Source organism: Sapajus apella, unplaced genomic scaffold (assembly GCF_009761245.1).
Source record: "Sapajus apella isolate SASKATOON/1434 unplaced genomic scaffold, GSC_monkey_1.0 scaffold49, whole genome shotgun sequence".
NCBI classification, from domain to species: domain Eukaryota; kingdom Metazoa; phylum Chordata; class Mammalia; order Primates; family Cebidae; genus Sapajus; species Sapajus apella.
The window spans coordinates 11,020,083-11,039,507 of record NW_022436989.1 but is presented as its reverse complement, the minus strand read 5'-3'; the positions used below and the strand labels follow the sequence as shown (position 1 = coordinate 11,039,507).

Below are 19,425 nucleotides of genomic sequence, written 5' to 3'. Positions count from 1 at the left end.
CCTTAGTCTCCCAAGGTGCTGGGATTATGGATATGAGCCACTACACCCAGCCTTTGAACACTCTTTAAACATTATTTGTACTGGGCAGGGTGGCTCTTGCCTGTAATCCCAGTACTTTGGGAGGCTGAGACAAGAGGATTGCTTGAGTCTAGGAGTTTGAGGCTAATCTAAGATTTCAACACCAGTGTGGGCAACATAGCAAGACCACATCTTTAAAAAAAGTAGCTGGGTGTGGTGATGCATGTCTATAGTCCCAGCTACTTAGCTAAGAGGCTGAGGCAGGAGGATCCATTGAGCCTGGGAGGTCAAGGCTGCAGTGAGCCAAGATCATACCACCGTACTCTAGCCTGGATGACAGAGCAAGACCCTTTCTCCAAAGCAAAACAAAACACTATTATTTATTCATCTATCCTGCTGCAAGCAAGCATATTTTGTATATTTGTGAGCAAGAAATAAGCACATCTTAATTTAATCTATCTTTTCTGTGAAGTCAAATGTTTTCAGAAGGTGGAGATACAGGTATAAATGTGATGTCTTTTTAAACTGAAGGTAAAAATTTTTCAGGTTGGAATATCCAATAAATGAGTTTTTGTCTCTAAAGTGGAAAATTTACTAAAATCGTCCTTTTGGGTTTCCTGTTCTTCTTTCCATCAAATTCTACATCCTCTAGAAGCCCAAGCAGCCCCAGCCTTGTAGATTCCCAAGAATGTGTAAGTTGTCAAGTGTTGTCTGTGAGGAAGATTTCCAAATCCGTGTTTGGTTTTCTTTGCAGACCTTCACTGCCTGGTGTAACTCCCACCTAAGGAAAGCCGGCACCCAGATTGAGAACATTGAAGAAGACTTCAGGAATGGCCTTAAGCTCATGCTGCTTTTGGAGGTCATCTCAGGTTGGTGCTACATACCCCAATCCTATGCTTTTACGTGTTATCAGTAGGTAAGTATCTATTTAAAGATGACTGCATCAGAAGTTCGCTTTGAACTTGGCTGGCCAAGAACATGGTATGATTGCCAATGAAAACCTTTCCAAAGAACAGTCTGCCTGGAGTTATTTTTTTGTTCTAAAAAAAGGAGTGGATTCTCTTTAAAATGGACTTAGTAAAATAATGTTTATACCACCTACTTTGAAACAAAATAAGAGAAGAAAAACTGACTTCACATGACTCCCTCCCTGCTGCTCTCTCGACTCTTAGTTCAGCTAGAGTGTATTCCAGAAATCGTCTCGTATCCAAAAATCTATTGTACATGTTGGCATAACTCTGAACATACGAGCTAAAATCCCAGTGGGGTGATGATTTGTCCTGAATTTCATTTGGCTGATTTAGACTCTGGACCAGAGAATGGGTCACTGCTGGAGAAGTGTGACAGGGAAGGGGTGTGGCGGAGCTGCGCCGATCCGTATACCTTCATAATCAGGTGTCGAACAAGCCCTGTCAGCCGGTCTGTGATTTTAACTAGGCCATCCTGACTTGCTCTAACAGTTAGCCAGCAGCTCTGAATACTATAGGTTCTCTAAGCAGCTTCTCTTTTTACTCATTTGTAAGTTGGATCGTGGGCCAAACCAGACTCTCCCTGCAGATCTGAAAAGCATATGTCCTTCACAGTATGGCTCCCTGCTGGTCCATTTGATCCTAAAAATTTTTTGGTTCGTGTTCCCTCTTTGCTGTGATTTAGAGAGACCAGGCACACATCAGAAATAGTCATGTAATCATTTCATGTTAAGAAAAACTGGACTCTTGAGTTTTGGCATCTTGATTCCGCATCAAGAGGCCCCTGTCTCTATGTCTGCATGATTGTCTTTTCATCCAACAGGGGAAAGGCTGCCCAAACCTGACCGAGGAAAAATGCGGTTCCACAAAATTGCTAACGTCAACAAAGCTTTGGATTACATAGCCAGCAAAGGGGTGAAGTTGGTGTCCATCGGGGCTGAAGGTGAGAGGTGCTGTGGGGTGGTCCTGTCTGCCACACTGACCTCATAGCGCGAGTGTGCCCTGCAACCCTCACCATTCACTGTACCTGCCTTGTATCAGGCTCTCTCCTAGGGTGCAGGGTGTATAGAGATGAGAACAAATAGTACCACGAGTGGGAGAGCAAGCTCTAGGTTCTTTGTAAATCATAGAATTAAATATAATGCTGTCATCTTCAGAACACTTACAGGACTGAGAAAGAACTTATACATCCCAGTGACTCTGAATAAGAACTAATAGGAAGGAAGTGGCCTCTTTGTTCCCTGTGGGAGATTGGGAATTGGGTGAGGTTAGCAGGAGCTGAGATTACCACGCACATCTCCGTATTCACAACTGAGCCCTGCTACTTGCCAGCTGTGGAATACTGTGAAGAAGGGTCAGAGTAAAGATGAGACTGTGTTCTCTTTATTTGATTATCTAAAACCTCAGCTCATGGCTGGGCACGGTGGCTCATGCTTGTAATCCCAGCACTTTGGGAGGCCGAGGCAGGCAGATGACCTGAGGTCAGGAGTTCAAGACCAGCCTGGCGAACATGGTGAAACCCCATCTCTACCAAATTTACAAAAAATTAGCTGGGTGTGGTGGTGCATGCCTATAATCCCTGTAGTCCCAGCTACTCAGGAGGCTGAGGCAGGAGAATCACGTGGAACCGGGAGGCAGAGGTTGCAGTGAGTCAAGGTCGTGCTACTGTATCACTCCAACCTAGGCGACAGAGTGAGACTCCGTCTCAAAAAAATAAAAAACAAAACAAAATAAAAAACCATAGCTTGTCTCATCTTAAAACTTTGGAAACTCCTGGGTGGTTTTCAGTGATAATACATATGCAAGATTTGTGCTTATTATTAACTCAGAATTCATTTAAACTAGAGACATTTGGTTATGAATACCGTATTTATAACCAGACACACTGTGATGCTTATAAAAACATAAACTGGTCTTTCCATATGCACATTTTCCAATAGCTTTTAAGTCAAAATTTATATATAGGAGAAAAGTTATGTACCAACTATGCTGTCGTTACATTAATTTGTTGTTTTCTTACCTGCAGAAATTGTTGATGGCAACGTGAAAATGACCCTGGGTATGATCTGGACCATCATCCTTCGCTTTGCTATTCAGGATATTTCAGTTGAAGGTAAAAGACATGATTAAAAGTTTAATTGTGTAATTTGTGAATTGAGCTTGCGAATTAAAATTTGAACAAGGTATTTGAAAGTCCCAACAGTCACTTACGTGATTGAACGAGAGACATGTAAGTTGGGTTCTTATAAATTTTTTATGTGTACAGGAAAAGACTCTAGCAGCACTGTTCCATTCATGGGAGGTGGAATCGGTCTGCAAAAATGAGCACATGTTCAGAACAGAAGTCGCTTTTTAAAATGAGCATTTATTGAGCTTCTTGATTGCTTATTATACTAGTAAATTTGCAGCTATGGCAGAGTTCTTTAGTCTTACAACTGAAACACTTTTTCCCCCACGTATAAGAAAAGAATCTGTTGCAACCCAAGTTCGTTTGCCATTTCCTTCATTTTCTTCCTCCCTCCTTCTCTCCCTCTCTTTTTCTCTTCTTTTCTTCTTTTTAAACAAGATCTCTATTGTCACTGTATCTTTTGGCCTAACTGCTCTTTCATCATTATCATAGAATCTTAATCCTTGGCATTGCCACTGAAGATAAAAATCTTTAGTCCTTTACACCCACTATACTCCCAAATATTTTGATGAATTCAGCACTGTTGAAAAGTGTCAGATTGGCATTCTTAAATTTAGAACTTTGCCTGTTTAGCCCTCAAAAGGGCTGTCTGCATTGCCCAACTATTCTGCCTCCCTGACTCTGTAACCTCATAGGTAACCAGGTACCTGAGTGGTAAGGGGTGGAGATGTTATTTATAATTCTGCCCAGGCCAGAGTAGCCTCTGACTCTGGTCTTTTTAAGTGATTTTAGGCACTCCTCAACCAATAAACATTAAGAAACAACACTTTGCCTACTTGTACCAGCTGACATGAAGCCTGCAGTGTTTGCCTTATGGAGCTTCAGATTCACTTCAACGATTCCCTTCTGGCACCGGAGACCCATTTATGTCATCTAAAAATCAAACTAAAATCTAATGGCATTAAAACCTCAATGATTCAGGCTCAGGAATGACAGCCAGCTTGAATGAATAAATAATCTGACTTTGAAAACTTTTGCACAGTATAGTTCTGTTACAGTACCTTCTTTATACTAATAAAAAATCAGAAGCTTCCTAAAATTCCTGCTTTATTAAATACTTGTAATAATTGTATCAGTTTTTATATATTTCTAAATTTAAATATTTAAACTATCGAACTCACTTTAAGTAAATACTATTTTTAGAAATCTTGCTCACACTATTGCTGGTCTAGCAAATCCTTTTTCCACAAATATTACAGAGGTGAAATGGTCCTCAAGTTGTTTCTGATTAGGTTACAGATTTTAAATTAGGAATAATGTGAATTTAAAACTTAAATATATTTCAAGCGTAGCTATGAATGGTATTATTCATTAGAGTTTTTCCCAAATTATTATTAACACGCCCAAAGCAAGATAGCTAAATCACGATATTTTGTAAAATTTTGCAATAAAAGCTATGTTAATCTGCTCTTCACAAGACTAAGAAATTAAACATTAAAAACCTGTAATTTTATTAGCAAAGTACCTAAATCTCTTCAAGCAGATGGTTCTGCAGTGTCCAACACAGTAGATACTGTTAGTTTGCTGACTTATGTTTTTGTTTGCTTTCGTTTTATGGAGCAATTTTTTAATAACCTCATTTAATTTCTGGAGTCTAAAGAAAGATCATCTTTATCTGTTTTAATGATGTGCAGTATGTAGAAAAAGTCATTGTTATTAGAAAAAAATTCTTTGAGGAGTGAGTTTCCTTCAACAAAGTGAAGAGCCTCTTCCAAGAAAGAAAATGAGAGATTAATATATCTGTTGGTGAAGGCAGTCCAGATGTAAGTAGGTGATGGGGCTCCTTGGGGTGTCATACAATTTTTCATGATAGAATGACAGATGTCACTGCCAATCTGTAACAAGCTTTTAACGCCCATGATGAGGGTTTTATATGTAGACCTGTCTGTGCCAAATGCCCGCATTTCCACTTTCCCATACACCTTTTGGGAGTAGGTTTTCCAGTAATGTATGTAATTTGCACAAGCTTGTTAACCTTTTGCTGAAAGCCTAAACATGGATTTGGGGTTGGAGGAGGGTCAGCTTTGACTGTAGAAACCAATTAAATAAGGAAAAAGCCTTGCTCGACATTCATGGCCCAAGAGAGTTCACACATATTCAGACACAAACTAAGTGAAACACCGTGACTTGTAAAATCTACACTTCAGTAGCAATATTAAGATTTTGTAGATATACTGTACCTTTGTTTACTCTTCTAACCTGGTAAGTTTCATTTAAACTTTATTAAATACATCCCATTATTTTGTCCTGATGTACTTTTTCTTGTTAATTACATTGGTTGGGACTGCAAAGACGCAGAACAACTGGATGTGGAGTTCCTGATTTCATCATCTGTATCAATTCACATTTTAATGAAGTCTTAATAGTTTTAGTTCACTACACTGAAGGCGCAGAGCTGGTGGAAAAAAGAAAAAAGAATAGTTTCAGTTTATTTTCGGCACTTGCTAGTTTAGAGACATGAACAGGAGTCATTCAAGTTATAGCACATGGAACTTTAGGGGTATGTGTATTTTATCTAGGTTAGAGGTCCAAGAAAGTGTGAACTAAGGACAATTTAGATAAATAATTACAGAATAGTTATTTTGATGTGAAAAAAATCAGCTTCCACCCCTTCCTAAGATGGAAGGCCCCGTGTTAGTTATGAGTCCACGTGCTTTAGGGACTTTCCAAATTGTTAGCATCTAAATATAAGCAGAATCCTAAGTTAGGTAAGCGGCTCTGAGGAGCTGTTTGGATGTGTGTTGGTTTGGGTCCTCCAGGAAGCTGGTGCCAAGACTTACTAGAAATTGTTGTAGTCTTCCCAGGCGTTTATAAAAACATACCATAGCATGTGGGTGGCTTAAACAGCAGACCTTTATTTTCTTACAGTTCTTGAGGCTGGAAGACCAAAATCAGAGTGCCAGCATGGTCTGGTTCTGGGAGGACCCTCTTCCTGGCTCGCAGATGGCTGCTGCCTTGCCGTACTGCACATGGTGGGTGGGGGTGGGGGAGAATCTGCCAGTGAGCAGGCTCCTCGATGTCTCTTCTGATGAGGGCACTAATCCAATCATGAGGACCCCAACCTCGTGACCTCATCTAACCCTAAGCGCCTCCCGAAGGCCCCATTTCCAAATACAGGCACGTTAAGGTTTAGGGCTTCAACGTGAATTTGGTGATGGGCTGGAAGACACCAACTTTCAGCCCATACCAGACGTGCAAGAGATTTCTTGGGGAAAATGCCTGTGCAGGTTGAAGGGGAGGGAGAAGGAGATGCCTGAGGAGCCTTCAGACCAGAGCTCCTGGCTGACACCTGGGCCGAGAAGAGGAAGGAAGGAGACTTGGGGAAGAAAGTCTCAGACTGCAGTACAGTTCTGAGGTAAATTCTGCCATGCTGATGGAGTCTTTAATCCTTAGCTGCATTGAGAAGAGTCTCACGTTGCACAGGGATGTCTCAGCTCTACTGCTCACTCCCCGTCATCCCCGCCCAGTCCTCGGCTGAGTGGCCCTGGGGAACTGTGGCCTCAGTGGGAATGCAGGGGTGTGGTGCACTCAGAGGGCTGCAGCTGGCCTGACAGTTGCTTGCCCCATGCGCCCAGCTGCAGCCGTGGGATGTCTGAGCAGCACATTTTTATGGTCATCACAGATGGTGCTGGTTTTTCTTTTCTTTTCTTTTTTTTTGGTCAGAAGTCAATTGGCCATACTTGAAATTTACCAATAAAACCCTTCAAATATTGTAAAATCACTGGGTAAGGGAATACATTTGAGATGTGGTAGCCTCTGTGAATTCCATTTACCTAAGAGTATGAATTACAAACTGGATGAATGGTAGATTAGTTGTCATCAACTATACACATTTTATTTTTCCGTGGGAGTTACACTGTAGACTATTTATGTTTGTGTATTTTCAGGATTGTGTGCAGCAAACTTTAAGTGAATACAGAGGATCCGATTGTCCTGTAAGACTCACTTCAGTTAGAGGTTGTGCTCAGTATCAAGCTTTGCTAGTACTTTAAGGATGCAGCCAGCAAAGAGGCGGGGAAAGGTCCGTCAGCATCCACAGCCCTCCTTTTCATATTGGACCCTGAGTCTCTGGTCCTGAATAATAGTTGTCCCCAGTGTCACCGCACATGATGGGGTACACAGTTTTTAAAAATTTATTTTCAGCCAGGCACAGTGGCTCATGCCTGTAATCCCTTTACTTTGGGAGGCTGAGGCAGGGGGATCACCTGAGGTCAGGAGTTGGACCAGCCTGACCAAAGTGGCGAAATCCTGTCTCTACAAAAAGTGCAAAAATTAGCCAGGCATGGTAATGGCACCTGTAGTCCCAGCCTCTCAGGAGGCTGAGGCAGGAGAATCTCTTGAATCCCAGAGGCAGAGGCTGTAATGAGCCAAGATCGCACCACTGCACTCCAGCCTGGGTGACAGAGAAGACTCTGCCTCAAAAAAAAAAAAAAAAAAAAAAAAAGGTTGGTTTTTTTTTTTTTCCATTTAAAAAAGGGGTAAATCACCAAACACCCTGAAGTCTGGTTTTAGTGTCTTTTTATGTTGGAGCTGTGATTGCTCCTGCATTGTCCTTTTGAAGTTCGTCACCAAGATCAGGGCTCTGGCTCCCACGCGCTGACAGAGGCTGTAAGAAGAGATGATGTACTTGGTGATCCACCCCCTGAGAGGTGTGTTTCGAAAGTGACTAGGTATTGGGTGAACCAAGCAGCATTTCCCCATGGACACTTTTTCTTGACTGTCATTCCAGAAACGTCTGCCAAAGAAGGCCTGCTGCTGTGGTGTCAGAGGAAAACCGCTCCTTATAGAAATGTGAACATTCAGAACTTCCATACTAGGTGAGCACCGAGGGCCCCGGTCCTGTATTCTCAGTGGCATCCGTGGGTAGCATAGGGAACAGTGTTTGTGCACACCCGTGTTTTCCTCTCACCTAAGAAGACTTTTATGTATGGAGGAGAACTCAGGCTGTAGAATTCTTGATGCTTAAAGTCTCCCAAAGGAAAACTCTGGATTAAGCCTTAGCATGCTGGTAAGGCAGGACTGTATTTGTAGGTGCGTAGTGCTGCAGTGCCAGAAGGATTCTCCTGAATTTGGGGTTGTAAGCATGCATCTTACTTTAGCCTTCACCCTGGTATTGGGGAAGGGCAGCAGGAATGGCTGTTGTTTCTCAGGGAAGAGGGAGGCCCTGGCAGAGTCTGCATACCCGCCACTAGTGACTTCTCAGCCTGTAGGAAATAGAAAGACCCTTCCCCCATCAGCTTTGGTCTGCTGAAATTCGAACGACGTAGAAAAATTATCTTTGAAAAATTGTAGGAAATGAGATGAGTGAAATCTCGGCGTAAGAGCAGAGCATGATTCTGTCACTTGCATCAGTCTTTCTCGTGTAGATTGGTCATTATTATGTTGAAGTAAAAGAGGTGGTTATAGTTTCACCTTTGGTTGCTAGGTTACCCGTGAATGTAAACAGGCCCACTATTGGCCACTGCTAATCAGAAAAAGGAAAGATGAGGATGAACCATGGTGAAAAACTGGAGAAGTTCTTCTAGTTAAAGAAATAGTCTCAGAATGTCTACTGCGTCAGGCCTTGGGAGGCCAAAGGGGAAGAGAAGCCGCCTTTGTCTCTGCAACGTGGGGTTTGGCAGATGAGAGGAGCTGTCAAGGGCTGGGACTTTCTGCAGGTGTCAAAGTCAGAGTGCCCAGACCTGCATTCACTCAACTTGCTTTTCTTTTTCTGGCTCCCAGTGGGCCCGATTACTTCAGCACTGTGGCACTGATCCTCACAGAGGTCTCCTTCTACCCCAGACCCTTTAAGGAACAGAGCTCCCACACTCCGCTCTCACTGAACCTGCTGTCACCAGCAAGGTCTGGCCTGGTCTTGTCTATGGGGCATTTAGAGCTGGTGTCTATGGGGAAACAGACCAGAAATAAACATCTGCCCTGCTAATTGCATATCCTCCTTCACCTACACGACTTTGCCTTAAAGAAAAAAAAAAAAAAAAGAAGTTTATAAAGAAAGACAGAGGAGTATCTGGGAGGCTTTTGAAGCATCTCAAGAACTTTCAGAGGAGGCGTGTTCTGGACATTTTCAGGGTAGACATCCTTGTGTATGTTTATTGGGCAGACTCTGGGGTAAGGGCCAGAATGGAGACTTGGAGGAGAGACAGGAGACCTGGGGACTGACAGGGCAGGGACAGCAGTAGAGGCATCTCCCTTCCTGTCACTGCCTGTGCCAGCATGGACCAGACCGGGGCAGGACACAGGGCAAGTCTCAGGTGAGGAAGCAGAAAGCGAGGCCCCTACAGCGGACCCTGGGAAGAAGGTGAGTGTTCAAGCTGACTGGGCGGGGTAAAGAGGAAGGTACGTGGGGTCTTCCGTGCGGTAAGTCAGACAGAAGGAAGGCCAACATCTGACCAAGTGCAGACGCTGGCTGCTGCTTTCTTTCCGCTAACACGTGTTCCTGTTCTTCTTGACGGTGGTGAAGCTGGAAAGATGGCCTTGGACTCTGTGCCCTCATCCACCGACACCGGCCTGACCTCATTGACTACTCGAAGCTTAACAAGGTTATTCTGGGTGGCCCGGCATGCAGTGTCCCCAGCCACGCATCTCGGCATGTCCTGCAAATGAGCACATCAGCACTAGCCTATCACAAACCCCAGGGCCAGCTGCAGAAATGGCCACCAGGAAAAAGCATATTCTCCCGGCTAGCCTTTCCCATGATGTAAATATGAAGGGTAGCCAGGAAAACACTTACCTCTTAAAATTAGGGAGGACGAGACCTAAGGTTAAGTCATCCCTTTTTGCCCATATCAAAATATGTTTGTTGATTTGGCTTGATTTACTATGAAGGCTTTCTATATATTAGAGATTTTACATTCCTGGATTCTAAATATGAGAAGTGAAGCCTATGTCTTTAAGGGAAGAAAGGTTCAGATAGTCCAAGCCTTTTTTAAAGTCAAGTTCCCTTGACGTTTTCTGGAGTATTTAGTTGCAGAATTGATTAACTTGTCTATCACACAAGGGCTACTTCGTAACTCTCTTGTTATTGATAGAAAATATTATTTGTAGCCTTGTAAAAGAAGTTTTTGGGGCATTTTTTTTTTTTTTTTTTTTTAGTTTTACTTTATTTCAGAAAATTTAACTTAGAAAACTGCAATTCTCCCTTTAAGGGAAAGGTTCTGTGTGTTTAGGTCCCAGGTTAGTATTCAGATTCTTTCTTTAAAAGTAGTTTTGAGGCTGGGTGTGATGGCTCACACCTGTAGTCCCAGCACTTTGGGAAGCTGAGGCAGGAGACTCGCTTGAGCCCCGGAGTTTGAGGCTGCAGCAGAGTGCGATCCACGCCCCCGACACCGCACTCCAGCCTGGGCCGCAGAGTGACACACCGACTCCAAAACAAAAAAGTAGTTTTGAGATGTAACCCATGATGGAAAAAGAAGTCAATGTCCTTTCTGAATCTTGGGGCTGCTCTGTGCTGCCTGAGAAATAATGGCGTTTAAAGACCTAAGGGTAAAAGCAAGGCTCCCCGCACTACACATTTCCGCAGCCCCTGCATGTTTCCTCCTGGGTGCTGGTGTGCTGAGCTCCCCGTTCACGTGCTGTTGCTGTGTTTGGGCGTGGGCTCCAGCCCTGTTGCATGCCGACCTCGCTCGTGTGGCATGGATGGTCGTAAGAAGAGTGACCTGGTTTCCACCTCCTCTTTAGTTCTCTCTTCCTCACCTCCTGCCCCCACCTGTCTCCATAGCCTACAAGGTAGCATGTGAAGAGTTTACTTGCATCCTAAAGGTTAAGACTGATGTATTGTAAGGTAGCCCATGAAAACAGAGCTTTTTCCCATCTTTTCAATGGATGTATTTTCTTATCCCCTGAATTACTTTGAAATGTTTCAAGCATATAGACAGCGTACATTTCTTTTCAATTAATCTTAATCTCATTTGCAAAATGAGGGGATTGTACTGGATAGACCTAGTTTCATTAGCAGTTTATTATGGTCAGTTTACATTACAAAATGTCAATAGACCTGTAGTAACTGATGATCTAAGAAAGTAGAAAAATGGTAATACAATAGCAACTAATATTTATATCGTGCGAGAGCAGGCTCTGTTATAAACAAAGAAACATACATGTGCATTCACACACACATATATGCATATATATAAAGCCCCACGTGCACATTCAATCTTCACAATGCACAGTAACCCTATAAAGGAGGTGCTGTTATTATCCCAGTTTCACAGATGAAGAAAGTGAGAAGTTAGTAATCTATTGGAGGTCACCCGGCCAATAGCTGAGGTAGGAAATAAATACTTAATTGGCACATTTTGTCATTTAAATCATACTCTGAGGTAACTTTCACAAAGGCTCAGATTCATCACTCTGTGGTTTCAATGCTGAAATCCTCTGGTTTTTGAAAAAGTAAAACTTTTACTCAGCTATTTGGCTTTCTGAACATTTGCATCAAATATGCACGTGAGATTCACTTGGTGACATGACTGCTTTCAGTCAAATGGTGAGAGGGCTTTGTTAAAACAACCTTTAGTTAAAAACTTTGTTTTCTTTAACTGAAATCGCTGTATACCCTGTGAGGCCAGAAAGCTAACTTTGGTTTCTTCATTGAGCACTGTGAATATGTTTGGAACCTGCAGTTTTTCAGTGTTTCACGGTATAAAAATGATTGTGCTCATTGGAAAACATTGCAGTTTCTAAAATATTGAAATGGTTTTGTTATTAAAATTCATTAAAGTTATCCCCAGGTTAATACTACATTTCATTTTGATTTTTCTATCTTACCTCCATCTCTTTTTAAATTCTTAATAGTTAATTTCTCTAGTGGATCATAATAAGAAATGTTGCATCTTCTTTGTTTTCACTATTTTAATTATATACCTCTGGTTAAGTTTATTTTGCTATCTTACATATATTTAACTAGTTTTTACAGTGGAAGGTAAATGTAATCTGAAGAACAAAATTTTTTTTCATGAATTCACTTAATGATTTTAAGGTTTTGTCATTTCTTCTTGCTTCCACATGATTTTTGCCCGGTGTAACACTAGTACCACCCTTCAGTCAACTAAAAGTTTTAGCTAGCCACATTCTTCTTTCATCTCTTTAACCCTCAGCTTTCCCAGATTTAAAATTAGGGTGTTGGTTCAAAATTTAAAATTTGGAAGATCCCCTTCCAAATCTAGAAAATGCATGTTTCATGATTTAGAATGATGTAAATGTTGTTATTTACAGGCTTGAAGACCAGTTCTGATGTATTCAGCGTGTCCTCTCTTGTCAATGCATTTATTTTCTCAAACCCTTTGTTCACACTTTATGGTTGGAATGTGCATGGATTGTGTGGTTTCTATAATTTTTGATGTTTCTCTAAATGTTTGAAGTGATTGGGAAAAGGTGAAAAAGAAAGTTATACTAGTATGACTGTGTGTGGGTGGGAAGGTGTCCGGCCTAGACTGAGATATGTAAAAACCATTCTTCCTGTTTCAAAATATATTTAAAAATCTGATTGTCTTGATTTCCTTATAGGATGACCCCATAGGAAATATTAACCTGGCCATGGAAATCGCTGAGAAGCACCTGGATATTCCTAAAATGTTGGATGCTGAAGGTGAGATGAAAATTGTTTGCTGAGTTATAGAAAATTTGAAGACTACAGATGTTACAGCTGTACACTGGGACCTTAGAAATTTTATAGCTAAGTTATATCTGAAGTGCTGTGGATCCCTAACAAATCTCTATCACTGGCCACATGAGTAGTAGAGATTTTCATGTGTAGCTTCTTCATAAATTTAAAAAACCAATTGTATCCTCAAACAAGCCAGCAAAATTACAGCAAAAGAATTTGGTAAAAAGTTCAGCTTCAGCTAAGAAACAAAATGCTTTTATTTATAATTTAAAAAAAAATTTCCTGTATTTATTTTTTTATCAACATAATGTTTTCTCCCTAACCACATAGAGACAAGTGTAGCAAATAAATGCCTTTGTGACATACTTAAGAGGAAATAATTCCTTCCTTCCAGCCAGCAGTTATAGAACTGAAATATAGAATATGGAGCATTCCACCGTCAGTGTACCATCCAGACTTTCACATATTGTTTTTAATTCATCTAAATTTAATTTCATTAGAGCTGAAACAATTTCTCTATATTTTGTACTTCAGCATCACTCATCCAGGGGACTTGTTTCAAATACTTTTTTACCCCTTTTATGTGGTGAGTTCGTGTGAGCTGTACCTACAGCAGACCATTGAAAGCACAGATATACGGGCACCATTCATTCATTTTATTTATTCATGATTTATTTACCACTCAACAGACATTTACTGAGCACTTACTGTGAACAGGACCCTCTGCTGGGTACTGCAGGAGCTGATGAGATGTACACCCTGCCCTCAAGAAGCTTATATTTATATATTTGTTTATTGTAAATATTATTATTCCCTAATGGTCCATTACTTCCACTAATTAGCATTGTTGGGAAAAACTAAGGAAATTGATTATAGTCAGTTGTCAATCTTCCATCCATCCTTGCTTTTGGTAATTGTATTATGGCCTTTGTAACAACTTACTGTAAACTAGGCAGCCTAACAACACGGTAGAAACTCACAGCTCTCGAGGCTGTGTCTGAAATCAAGGAGTAGGCAATACCTTGTACCTCTGGGGGAGCGTTCCTCCTTGCCTCTTCCACCTTGTAGAAGCCCCGGACATTCTTTGGATTGTGGCAGCATCAGTCCAGTCTCTGCCTCTGTCTTGAAGAGGCCTTTCCCCTTCTGTGAATATTTTCTTTTCTTTTCTTTTTTTCTTTTTTGAGATGGAGTCTCACTCTGTCACCCAGGCTGGAGTGCAGTGGCACGATCTTGACTCACTGCAACCTCTTGTCTCCTGGGCTCAAGAGATTCTCCTGCCTTAGCCTCCTGAGTAACTGGGCTTACAGGCATGCACCACCATGCCCGGCTAATTTTTGTTTCTTTTGGTAGAGACAGGGTTTCACCATGTTGGTCAGGCTGGTCTCGAACTCCTGACCTCAGGTGATCCACATGCTGCAGCGTCGGATTACAGGTGTGAGCCACCGTGCCTGACCTGTGAATATTTTCTTACAAGGATACCAGTCACGTTGCATTAAGGGCCTATCCTGCTCCAGCATGACCCCATCTTCACTTGATTATATCTGCAAGGATCTACTTCCAAATAAGGTTACATTCACAGGGGTGCTGGCAGTTGACTTCAATGTGTCTTTTTGGGAAATGCAATTCAACCCATAACAGCAGTCTTTCAATTAGAACTCTAATTTTGCTCATTAATTAATTTAATCATTTTAAATCAAACGTCTGTATCATTGGGTGTTAACACTTGAATGCATTATTTGGAATTCTACTTATGGTTTCTCCGAAAGTCTTCAGAGGGACAAAGTCTATTAAACACTGAGGTAGCAACATAGGAAATTTCCTTTCCTCTTTGTCCATCTGTCCTAAGCGAAGCTGATATTTGTATGATCTTTCTTTTGACCTTTTCATATGATAAGTAACTATCTTGAGTTTTCCCACTGAGTTAATAGCCAGGATACTAAAGAGAGGAGAAAACAGGCAACATTTAATACATTTTCTAGTTTATTCCTGCCTCCCAATTCCTAAATTGGGGGTGTTTCATATTCCAGCACTCATGTCTAATTATCAGCAGGATCACCATCAGTGTCACTCTGGCGCTGCTAAAATTATCGTCCTCAGTTCTTCCATTTTCCTTCGTCTCTGAGTCCTGGTCTAGCCAGATGTCCGTTCTACCTGTCCTTCCAGCCAGAGGGGGTGTGTTAGCACCGTGTTCATTTCCTCCTAATTTTCCATACTTTTCTTCGTCTTTCCCTTTTAATGGTTCAGGAGGATGCTCACACACTATGTTACTAACTTTGTGGAATAATTGTTCAAAAGAATCTTCCGGCAAACAGTTCTGAACTTGGCCACCTTGCGTGTAAAGTGAGCGGTGGCATCGCTGCCGAATAGATTTAGCCCACGCGTTCCCTGTTGTGCGTTCGTAGCCTGCATTTGAACTCCCCATCACCACAGCATTCTATCAGCATTCTAAAATTTCTGCTGCTCTTTTATGGTAATGTCAGGTCCAGGTCTCCTCTGATCATGAGTCCCTTTTGATAAATCCTTGCCTTCCCACCTGCTGTCGTGGACCTTAATTTCTGTCGTTTGTGTTGGCCTCTGAACTCACATGGGGATTTTCAGGTGGCTCATTGGCCCACACCCATGAACTGTTACTTGTAGCCAAAACTGGTGAAACTCTTCCTACACTTAACCTACTGTGCTTTTAAAAGGCTGTAAAAATTGTTTCTCTATTTCCCTCCCCAAATCCTCGTTTGAGGTGCAGACTGGGTTTAGATCTGTGGGTACCCTTGTCCCATGTGAGCCTGCAGAAGGGATCTTGTTGAGCGCTGGCCCCTCCGTGGACGTAGTAATAGTAAGTCCAGCAGAGTGAGCTGGTGTGTGCGCTTCGTTGCATTCCCAAGGCCTAACTCTGTCCATGGATGTGGCTTCCTTGCTAGGTTAAGGCTCTTCTTTCCCCCCCTCAGAGTAAGGATACCGTCTGATTTGGGGGAGACAGTTGTTTGTCTTTTTCAGTGTAGCTTTCTTCGAAACTGACTTTCTGTTCATGCAGTGGTATGCCGTACATGTTTGTCTGGGTTAGCCTTGCCATTCTCTTTGGCAATTCCTTTATTTCCCCTGACTATTCTGAAAAGTTCACAGAGAATCACTTTGTGGGTGTGACTTCTTTGATGTGAGCCAAAATTTTAACAGCTTAAGTGTGTGGGGGTGAGGGGGGAAGATTCATGATTCCAACATCTCTGAGGAAGCACTTAGCAGAAGCCTGCTGTGTTAGACCATCTACGCAGCTAACCTTCTTTTCTCCACACAGATTTAGTATATACTGCCAGACCCGATGAAAGAGCCATAATGACTTATGTTTCCTGTTACTATCATGCTTTTGCTGGTGCACAGAAGGTGAGGATGTAAACCATGAGTCACTGCTCACCCTTCACCTTCTGTGTCTTAATTTTTTTTCAACCATTTTCCTCTTTTCCCTCCCCCTCCTCAGAGTGAGGAGACCGTCTGGTTCTGAGGAGGCAGCTGTTTGTCTTTTTTAGTCTAGCTTTCTTTGAAACTGACTTTCTGTTCATGCAGTGCTATGCCGTTCGTGTTTGTTTTCCGGAAGACTCCATAGTTACACAACCCCACATCCTTTCTGTTCATAGTCTCTGCAAACCCAGTGACTGGGTTTCACCATAAGGAATTACCAGGTTGTCTTTTTAACTTCACACTGACCCATTGACTGACCCAAGTTCATGAACAAACTTACGAAAAAATGGTGTTGCCAAGATGGAGGGAGAAAGGATGTAGGTTTTCATGGTTCTGTTTTCTGTCTTCCTATTGACTGTTTCAGCAACTAGTAGAAATAGTAGCGAGAGTCATAATCAGCACAAGCCACTAGACCCTTCTCTTCAGATATTTGGTTGCTCTTGGTGATTTCTGTAAGCGTCATGGTAAGTTACAGAAGTGATTGAAAGAGTTGCCCTCTCCGGTGAATTTCATCCTCACACAAGGCACTTTGCAGAGGAGGAATCCCCAACAGTGGCGAGGGTGGGGAAGGGGACGTGGGAGGACAGACAGCCCAGTGCAGCCCCGTGAATATTCCCTGCGTCTCGCAAAGTGACCTGTGCTCCTCGGAGCAAAGGGGCTGGGTGTCCTGCTGTGGTCGGAGGACCAGAGTCCCGAGGAAGGGGTAACAAGCTCTGATCCGCCACGCACCGGGTTTCCACGTGAATGCATCGAATGCCCCTTTCAAGGCCCATCAAGGGGTGGGGGAGAAAACAAACCCTCAGTTCCATCCTTTAAAAACATGCTGGCTCAAACCACCGTGTTCACGAATCATTTCGTTACTGTACGGCCTTCCTGAGGTTCAGGACCACGGGCCCCTGAGACGCAGAAAATGGGTCCACGTAAACCAATTTGTTCTTCCCTCTGTTCTCCCCGGTTTCCCCCCTTCGTCTGTGTGTGTGCGTGTGTGTGTGCGTGTCCTGTGTTATTTTCTCCCCCTTCAGACATCGTGAACACCCCCAAACCCGATGAAAGAGCCATCATGACGTACGTCTCTTGCTTCTACCACGCTTTTGCGGGCGCGGAGCAGGTACTCAACGCTTGTCCGTCCGGGCTGTTGCGTTGCTCTCTCTCTGTTGGTTGTAGTTGTGTGTGCATACTTGAGTGTGTGTTTGTGCGCTTCACATCTGACCTTGGAATCTTTCTGAGTGTTTTCTAATAACCTAATTTGGCAAGTTCTAAACTGTGAAAACGTTTTTTTAACAGCCTTAACTTTAGACAGTTCCTGAAATGTTTTTCTGTGTTTTTCTTTTAATACATTTCCTTTGTTTCATTAGTGAGTTGTGGAAAGTATTAGCGCTTTAGGGAAAAAAAAAAACAGATGCCATGAAATTGGAGCCACATGCATTGAGTGGAAAAGGGGAAATGCGGCAAGGAGAAATGAATGCCTTTCCAACTCAGCCTTGTTCTCTGCTTAGAAATTGCCTTCACAGTTCTGTGATTTGTTCTAACATCTTTCAAGACTCATGTTATTTTAAGTGAAATAGTGAAAGGGATAACAGAGTCGGAACCTCAAAAATATTTACATTTCTCAAGACAAACCACCCGAGGGACCCTGAGGAAGAACGGCTCTCAGCTTTCTGCATATTCACCTGCTTCTGTTTCTGCCTCTCCTTGGAGGATCCTGATGAGCTGGAGTGGGCTGAGGATGCAGTGTTTCAGTGAAAGCCCATCACTAGGAAGTGACGCTAACAGGCTGGTTAGGGCTCTGGAGGAAAGGCCTTGGAACAGGCTGTGAGCCCAGAAGCCTGGATAGGCAAGTCCCTCTGGTTCCATCATACCGTTGTGGCTCAAGGCACTTTGCCACTCCTGCCCCACGTTCCTTTCCACAGAGGATGATAGAGAGTTGTGTATTACTTCAATGACTTCTCATGTCAGTTAGACAAAATCTTTTTTTTTTTTTTTTAGCTAGGAATTCCTTATCAAAACTAACAGTAAATGTAGATTATACGCTTTAATTTTATACATATAAGTTGTCTTGTTTGGATAGATCTTTCATCGGGGCTCTGCCATATCCATAATTTGTCCTTATAGTAAGAGAGGGTAAAGCATTATATAATTTTAGTCAAGGAACATGGCAACTGTAACAGACAAAAGGAAGCATGGCGTCTAGGCCAGGAGAGTGGAGAGTTTCCCATCCACAAACACCTTTAAACTTCCCTGTACGGAAACACCTGCTGTTGCTTTAGAGATCTTTTTCCGTTATGAGTAGTAAAGTTTTGCGATACAAATCCAGTTCTAGAAGACAGCTCTGTACCTCAGGTCAAAGGCATCATATTTGCAATAAAGAAAACATTAAGTATTTAGTTTGGGTTTGAATATCAAGTTATTGAAATTTGTTTGAAATACTCGCCAACAAAATCTTAAAGCAAGCTCAGCTCTGTGGAAGCATCCCCTCCCCAGAAAGTTCTGCATATTCTTATCAGGAGATCAGGAGATGAGGTCTTCAGTGAATTCAAGTGCAATGGCATATCTGTATTTTTATGACCCAGTCATTTTTGCCTTGATTTCCAAAGGCTAATGTTACTCAGGGCGTTTCCATCCCATCGTCATGAGATCAGTGGAGAGTTCAGGTGGACACTGAGGGACCCAAGATCTTGGTTTCCTGGACCCATATATTTCTGTGACTAACTTGCTGGATGTTTACCAAGTTTGTGTTTGAGACTAATGCTCTCTCCCCATTATTCCCTACAGTCTAATCAGCCTGCCGTGTAAGTCTGTGTGAAAACTGTGACGAAGGTGTGAAATGATTCATAGAATGCAAAAGCCATGCCCTCAGTCTTACCACAACCTAACCCAGACTCTGCACCGTCTACAGCACGCCACCCCCCTCGTCCTCCTCATCCTCCACGTCGTTCCGTGCTGTGTGTGTACATTCCCGTCGACGGAGCCGTCCTGTTTACCTATTGTGTTTTACAGGCCGAGACAGCGGCTAACAGGATATGTAAGGTTCTTGCTGTGAATCAAGAGAATGAGAGGCTGATGGAAGAATATGAGAGGCTAGCGAGTGAGGTAAAGGAAACTGGCGACCTGCAGAACTGTCCATCCTCACGCAGGGGTTGAGGCACAGAGGGTGAAAACAGGGTAAAAAAATACTCCATGGGTTGTTTTTCCTTTTTTTTTTT

The 19,425-nt window shown here is 42.5% G+C and overlaps 1 protein-coding gene across 2 annotated transcripts in view; it reads left to right on the top strand.

Annotated features, from left to right (window-relative positions):
* The window catches only part of ACTN2 (actinin alpha 2), an 80,813-nt gene that overhangs the window by 29,779 nt on the left and 31,609 nt on the right, over window positions 1-19,425 (top strand). The window contains exons 2-9 of one of the 2 annotated variants that reach the window (XM_032242265.1): window positions 773-887; window positions 1,810-1,929; window positions 3,013-3,099; window positions 7,904-7,991; window positions 9,635-9,713; window positions 12,676-12,757; window positions 17,245-17,330; window positions 19,220-19,312. In XM_032242265.1, the coding sequence (XP_032098156.1) occupies window positions 773-887; window positions 1,810-1,929; window positions 3,013-3,099; window positions 7,904-7,991; window positions 9,635-9,713; window positions 12,676-12,757; window positions 17,245-17,330; window positions 19,220-19,312 (750 nt within the window). Of the gene's footprint in view, window positions 1-772; window positions 888-1,809; window positions 1,930-3,012; window positions 3,100-7,903; window positions 7,992-9,634; window positions 9,714-12,675; window positions 12,758-16,061; window positions 16,148-17,244; window positions 17,331-19,219; window positions 19,313-19,425 lie in introns of both variants that reach the window. The other variant, XM_032242267.1, reaches the window with a different exon arrangement.